Source organism: Neomonachus schauinslandi, chromosome 12, assembly GCF_002201575.2.
Source record: "Neomonachus schauinslandi chromosome 12, ASM220157v2, whole genome shotgun sequence".
Classification (NCBI taxonomy): Eukaryota; Metazoa; Chordata; class Mammalia; order Carnivora; family Phocidae; genus Neomonachus; species Neomonachus schauinslandi.
In genome coordinates this window covers 36,579,886-36,587,877 of record NC_058414.1, presented here as the reverse complement: position 1 = coordinate 36,587,877, position 7,992 = coordinate 36,579,886, and the positions used below count along the sequence as shown (strand labels likewise).

The following is a 7,992-nucleotide window of genomic DNA, read 5'->3' as shown; positions in this document are numbered from 1 at the left end:
ATTTGTTTCGTATAAAGAAAAAAGTTAGACTCAGGCTAATATGTCAGAGGAACAATGAACGTTAATGCACTGACAATTAGGAAATGTGCAGGAAGGGATTGATCTGGGATCCCCTACGGACACCTTTCTATGGACTTTCATGTTCCAGCTCAAAAAAACATAGCCACAATACTTACACATAGCTAATGGGGGCGGGGGAGTATAAAATGGTATAATCATTTTGGAAAAGTGGCAGTTTTGAACATTTATAAATATTTTACCCAAGAGTAATAAAAGCTGCATGTATGCACAAAGCAGCTTTATTCATAACAGTCTCACACTAGAAACAACACAAATGTCCAGTAACAGGACATTTGTAGTACATTCATACATTGGAAGAATGGACTCAGCATTTAAAAGAAATGAACTATGCAATAACATCGTGTGTCTTTAAAACAGGAGTGGAGCAAAAGAAGTACAAACAATACACACTTTATGATGCCATTTGCATGAGATTCAAGAACAGGCAAAACCAATCTCCTGTGATAAGAAGTGGTTGCCCCTGCCTGGGATTGGGAGGATTGACTGGGAAAGGGTATGAGAGAATGTTCTGGGGTGCTGCAAGTGTTCTAATTCTTGATTGGAATGGTGCTGTACACTTAAGATATATTATGAGCCTTTTATTAAATTAAATCTCGATTGAAATATGTACGTATGTATACATGTAAATAAATACACATACTTAAATTTCTAATCTAATAAAGGAATCTATTGCAAGGAGCCAGGCTCCCCTCAGTCCACTGAATTTCACACTTTGTCTCTGCCCTTCAAATACTTGGACTTCGTGCTTTCATAATGGAGTGATGCTGCAAGTTTGAACCTTGTGCAATCACCCCCAGGTCATTTTCCTCTAGCTTGCCCACCATCACCGACACAATGCCGCATCTAGTCACTCTGGCCAAGACAGGAGAAAGTTTGGGAGGCAGGTTCAACCTGGTGGGGAATTCCTCTCCCCCGCACACTTTCCAACACAGGGCTGTGGGTCACAGCCTGTGGGGCATGAATCAGCCTCCTGGGCTCCGCACAGGCACGCTCCGCCCCGTCCGGGGTCGGGAGGACACTCACCCTACATAAAGCAGGCACCCACCACATCGGCACCCAGGCTGCCTGGAGGCTGGACTCCGTGCACCCTCTTCCCGCCGGCACGTTCAAGGAACGCCTCGCCCCGAGGGCCACTCAAACCGGACAGCATGGACTCTACTCGCCCCCTCGGGCTGTTGCTTCTGCCGTTGCTCCTGATGGGGACCGCGCTGGGCAACGGTGATCAGGAGGCGCCAGGTATTGGCGGGTCCGGGACCCCCTCTTTGCGCCGGGCTTCCACCCCACAGTAGGCAGCGCGGGCGCTGCGGCTGTGGGGTCCCCTGCACCCGCTCTCTCCGCCCGGCTTTCCCCGGGCCCCTGTTGCACAGGGCGTGTCTAGGAGCCGCGGGAAGGGATATTCGTGCCGAAGTTTGTACTTTCTCTCTGGGCAAACCCCCCTGGGCTGGGAAACGGAGGGACAGAAGTCCCTGGGAAGCCTCTACCTTCCCGGAGATGTGGCTGACCTCCTTCCCTCTCTCGGGCTCTCCTGCTCCTCCAGAAGGAAACAATGCAGACATCTGCCTCCTGTCCCCCGACGTGGGGCCGTGCCGGGCCCGGATCCCCAGTTACTACTACGACAGGTACACGCAGAGCTGCCGCATGTTCTTCTACGGGGGCTGCCAGGGCAACGCCAACAATTTCGAAACTTTGGAGGACTGCAACGAAGCTTGCTGGAGGATAGAGAGTAAGTGGCCGCGCTCAAGCCCTTGCACGGCTCCTTACACAGAGGGCTGCTAGTAAATTAAGTTCCCAGATCCCATTTTCCGCAGTAAGTTGTAGCCTGCATTTTCTCAAACATTAAGTAAGGCTAACTTGTTATTTCCAGAAAGTAATCACAAGTTTACATTGGCTAACAAATTTCTCTCCTAAGTGGCATTTATCATAATTCAGTGTCCGCGCAGACTCAGGGCAAGAGTTCACCGTAGGGCACGATGGTGCAGGGGTATGATGTATTATTGGGTGCCACATAGGTACTTTTCTTTATCACTAGTTCTAAACCTATGGTTTTTATGCCTCCTCGAGAGAACCATTTCCTCGTGTCAATTACCCATCAATCTGAAATACTTTCAGCGGATTTTATTGTTAAAGTGTGATTTAGCTAACTGTAACTTTTCCTTTTGTCCCCTGACACCCAAACTTGTTTTGGGTTAGTACAGGGATATAGTAGAGATTCATGATCATGGTTTCTATTTCATTTTAATCATTTTTATTTATTAAGGCCAGTAACAAACCATGGGACTTTGCCATTCAAGGAAATAAGCCAAGGAAAAATGTGTATGTATTCCTGTGAATAAGTTTGATTAACTTCATATGTAGAAAAATCAGAACACCCTGAGAGAACAGAGAGAATTTCCACTGAATTTGGCTGACTCAGGTCTGGAGCCACTATTAAAAAAAAAAAAGAGCTGAATAACTGGATTAAGGAAAAGTCTTCTGGGGATTTACTATCCCAGTACTAAATGTGATACTGCTTTCTCCTTAGTTGTTTCTGAAAATACAGTAAAGTTTTGAAGTAATACTAAGTACTACTTACTAAAAGCAAGTAATACTAAGTAATACTAAGAAAGCTAATTTTTGACTAGCATTGTTTTATGCCCTCCTTTTCCTAGAAGTTCCGAAAATTTGCAGGTTGGAAGTCAGTGAGGGGCAGTGTGGAGTGCGCACAGGAGAGTATTTCTTCAATCTAAGTTCCATGACATGTGAAAAATTCATATCTGGCGGGTGTCACAGCAATAAGAACAGGTTCCCGGACGAGGATACTTGTAAGGGCTTCTGTGCACCAAAGAAAAGTAAATACTATTTTTATGGGGTTTCTATTTCATTTCTTTAAGATCTTAGGGTGAAAAGATCAATAATTTGATGTATAATTAACATGCCTTGTGTTCTGATGATTTCACATACAGTAGGATATCAGTCCTACTCTATATATGTGCCCTGTGAGGGAGTATTATTATTTCCCCGTTTACATATAAGAGTACAGGCTGCCAGAGGTTAATGACTTGCTAAGTTCTCAGGGCTAGGAAGTCTCAGGGCTAGGAAGTTTTTGCTTCCTGTTCTGGATTGTTTCTTTAGAACTATTTCTCATTTACTTAATTTACACATAAAAATTACAGTATTCTGGGGGTGCCTGGGTGGCTCAGTCGGTTAAGCATCCAACTCTTGATTTAGGCTCAGGTCATGATCTCAGGGTCCTGGGACTGAGCCCTAAAGTGGGCTCCATGCCCAGCGTGGAGATGATCTCTCTCTGTCTCCCTCTGCCCCCTCCACCCCCTCTTGCTCTCTCTCTCTCAACTAAATAAAACCTTTAAAATAAATCACAGTATTCTGAATGCCATGACCTCAGGGTTGTAAGGAATCACTTGTGTATAGGAGATAGTGGAATATATACAGACCTCAGATGGTGAATCTTGATAATTTCTGTCTAAAGTCTTCAGCTAGATTTCTGCATCCTTTAGCAACTGCAAACTGCAGGACAAAGACCTCTCTATCCTTCCTTTTTCTGCTCTGATTTCTTATCTACATCCCCACCCCCTCAGTCCTGAAATGATGGCTTACTTGGGCAATATTTTTGTAGAGAGAGACAATACAGACATTTTCCCTAGGCACAGCAGAGACACACATACCCAAAGATATATTAACTTAACAAGGAAAACTTGCTTTGGCAGAGATCTGAGGAAGCTCTATAGCTATACTGTGTGCAAAAGTTTGTGTTAATGAGGAGATGGTTGTTGCTTGTGTTTCCTTAAATTTTTTGTATAAAGATAAATGTTCCAGTGCCTACTTGGGAATTACATAAATGTATTCTTGATTAATGATGGAAGGAGAGCTGATAAAAACATTTAAAATAAACCTACCAACACAAGAAGGTTTACTAAAGCATGTCATATATCAATCCTTGAAACCCAGCCGATTTCTACCTGACCATATCTGTTTCTTGGGTTTAATTTCTTAACACATTCAAATGATACAAGGACATAGCTTCAGAAAAAATTCTCTCCACTTTATAAAAATTTTAGAATTAGGCACCTGGGTGGCTCAGTTGGTTAAGCGACTGCCTTCGGCTCAGGTCATGATCCTGGAGTCCCTGGATCGAGTCCCGCATCGGGCTCCCTGCTCAGCAGGGAGTCTGCTTCTCCCTCTGACCCTCCCCCCTCTCATGTGCTTGCTCTCTCTCATTCTCTCTCTCTCAAATAAATAAAAGCTTTAAAAAAAATTTTAGAATTAACAAACTAGAGCATGTAAGCTTTCTTGAAAATTGAGACACACTTTTTAAATGGTTTAGTATGATATTTTGAATTCAGAATGAAGCTTCAGTGGGATTAGATTTTCTTCAGTTACTTCAGTAATCATCACAGTTTATTAATTTTGGTATTATTGCATTTCTAATTTTGTTTTCCTTTTCATCAAGTTCCGTCATATTGTCACAGTCCGAAAGATGGGGGACTATGCTCTGCTAATGTGACTCGCTATTATTTTAATCCAAGACACAAAGCCTGTGAGACCTTCACTTATACTGGCTGTGGAGGGAATGACAATAACTTTGTTAACATGGAGGACTGCACATATGCTTGTATAAAAGGTAGGTTTTTTTCTTATTCAATTTTTAAACTAATTTTATAAATAATTCATAAGCAAAATTATATTTTATATATCCATGTTCTTAATAGCATATTGCCATTTCTAGACCACTTCTACATAAAGAGCACTTTAGTACTGATCGATTTGGTTAAATGCTCATACTGCCTAGCTCCCACAGACCGTAACTGTATCCTTGCCTTTTAGAGGTAGAAAGTTACTAACTTGAGTGGACAGTGAGTAAAACTGACTTTATAATCATTAAAAATAGTTGAGGTGAGTGTGTAAGCATCTTGGAAATGTTGATTATTTAAAGTGAGCCTATGGACTGGAGATATATGATATTTATTTTTATTTTGTTGACTTTAGCTGTGAGGAAGCAAAAGGATAAGAAGACACCGAAGATTGTCTTTGCTCATAGAAGGGTGAAAACTTGGAAGAAGTAATTTTAACCTTTTTTCCTATATGTCATCTTGTGGAGCTATTGCCTCTATGGTTATATCTGAAGAAGAATATGGTGATATGGGGAAATGAATCATTAATGATTTATACACCAGTTTTTATTGCTACAGGTTACTTTTTTGTGTATTTTTACACATAACTAGCTGCTATTCAAATGTGAATCTATTATTTTTAATTTACTGTTCACATATATTTTAATGTAGTTGAATTCTTGCTGTGCATAAGATATAAAAGCAAATGTGATTCACCCAGTTCTTGGAGTTGTTCTTCATGATTTCAGAAGGTGATAGTAACTGAAAAGCATGAGACAATATAGCCATGTTCTCTTAACACATATGATCATAAAAAGGACCAGCAAATACATTTTATTTTGCATTTAAAAGTTGGATTATATTTTAGGTCCAAGGAAACAAACTTGCAGATTTACCAACACTTTAGAAAATATTACAAGTGCTGTTATATAGACATGACTAACTTCTTTATCTACTGTGTCATTTAGAAGATAATAACTGTTTTGAATAAGAAGTTAGTAAATTTATTAAAATCAGAAATGCTTTCTTCTGGGGATGAAATTCTCTCTCTCTATCTACCTTTCCACCCATCCATCCTCACTCACATGTATATATTTGTTTATACATACAGATCTTACATTACTTCCAAAGATATTTAGATTGGAAACCACTAAAATTGTTAAAATTTTTGAACTGTTCAAGGCATTCACTTAAATTACAGACCATGAATTTAGTAATTTAAATTCTACTAATGAATTATTCTTGATAAATATGATCATTCCAGTTAAAAGTTTTTTTCTCTGTAATAAGAATATTTTTAAAAATTCCTACATTTTCATGGCAAGATCAATATATTTAAAATATGCTCCCAATTTAGCAAAATTGTAAGCGCATTTGCCCTTCACTTGAGCAATCCCTCTTTTAAAAATCTATCCCAGGGGCACCTGGGTGGCTCAGTCGTTAAGCGTCTGCCTTCAGCTCAGGTCATGGTCCCAGGGTCCTGGGATCGAGTCCCGCATTGGGCTCCCCGCTTCGTGGGGAGCCTGCTTCCCCCTCTCTCTCTGCCTGCCGCTCCCCCTACTTGTGCTCTCTCTTGCTCAAATAAATAAAATTTTTTAAAAAAAAATCTATCCCAGAGGTATTGTGACAAAAATACAAAATGGTATATTCCTGAGGACATTCATTGATGTATTATTTGGAAGAATCAAAAACTGGAAACAAACCAGATAATCATCAGTAGGGGATTGAAGAAATGGATGAAAAATGAGCAAAATATCTATATGTGGATATCATCTGATCCTCAGAATACATTTTAAAAAAGGGTCTAGAACAACATGAATAAATACACACATCACAGAGGACATAAAGATACTAAAAATAGTTACCTACAGCAGGAAGGAGGAAACAGGATGGGACAGGCATGGAGATAAAATTTATGTGAATATACCTTATTATATACTTGTGATCTTAGACCATATAAACATTTTGCATAATAAGAAAGCAAAATTAAAAAGAATAGAAAGCATTCCTTCTACAACTGAAAACAAACCAAAACAATTGAACCCAAATGAATATCAGATAATTGCCTAACTACAGAGAGAATACATAATTATTTCTGGTGACTTTCAAAGCCAGTATTTTGACTATCTTTTAAGGGATATAATCTAAGGGTCAAATAAATTGTGAAGAAATCTGAAAATACGTTTAGTAGTCTTAATAGTAATATTGATATTGTTATTTTGAACTTACATAGAATGCTACATTATACTATATATTCTGTAAGAAAATATAAGAATTTATTTCTTTAGAAGTCAAGATTTTCAGTGTTAAGAGAAAAAGTATGAAATTAAGAAATTAAGAAAAAGTCTTTAACTTTTAAATTGGAATATAAATATTAGCATGAAATCAAAATTTATTTTCTCTTTGGGAAAAAAAAGTATTTTCCACTCTCTCATTGAAAAGTCCTTGAAGCAATGACAATCCAGTAAGTACACCTCCCATTCAGATTGTGGTCTCTAAATATGATTTCTCATTAAGAGGAACCAGGTCTCTTAGGAGAAATCACTGAATCCAGGTCTGGGACAGGAAATATATAAGATGAACCTGGGCCATCTATTCTAGATAGCAAGAAGCTATTTGAATCATGTCACAAAAACAGGAGAGTAACATTAATGTTGGCCTTTCAGTGATCTAAAATGAGGCAAGATGGGGGCGCCTAGGTGGCTCCGTCGTTAAGTGTCTGCCTTCGGCTCAGGTCATGATCCCAGGGTCCTGGAATCGAGCCCCGCATGAGGCTCTCTGCTTGGCCGTAAGCCTGCTTCTCCCTCTCCCACTCCCCTGCTTGTGTTCCCTTTCTCGCTGTCTCTCTCTCTGTCAAAAAATAAATAAAATCGTAAAAAAAAAATAAATAAAATGAGGCACTATGAACATCAAAACAAATAATGACTGCAATATATATAGATATATAAAAATGAATACAAAACAAGTTAATAATTACACACACATACACACCACCTTGGTCACTTTTGGAGGTTGCTAGGGCACTCTCTCATTACTTTGAAAAATGATAAATTAACAGAAAGAATAAAGCATTTATCCTTTTTTGTTTATCCTTAAAATTATACCAGGAAACTAACTAGTATATGGAAGCTATTCACAGAAGAATCTCACCTACCACATGCACTAAAATGTGAGAACATAGCTCTAATGAAAGTATACATCTAGGTAATGATCATCTGTGGATGCTAAAACCATGGCATGAAAGGTTGATGGAGAAATTAGGCTTATGTCTCTGAATCCATGGATAATTTTAACATTAATAAAA

General features: G+C 39.2%; 1 protein-coding gene across 1 annotated transcript; it reads left to right on the top strand.

Annotated features, from left to right (window-relative positions):
* The first annotated feature begins 1,229 nt into the window (after positions 1 to 1,229).
* Positions 1,230 to 5,141, top strand: TFPI2 (tissue factor pathway inhibitor 2). Its single transcript, XM_021689531.1, has 5 exons — positions 1,230 to 1,317; positions 1,622 to 1,804; positions 2,730 to 2,909; positions 4,529 to 4,699; positions 5,065 to 5,141. The coding sequence occupies exons 1-5, from the start codon at positions 1,230 to 1,232 to the stop codon at positions 5,139 to 5,141; spliced, it is 699 nt and encodes a 232-aa protein (XP_021545206.1).
* The last annotated feature ends 2,851 nt before the right edge of the window (positions 5,142 to 7,992 follow it).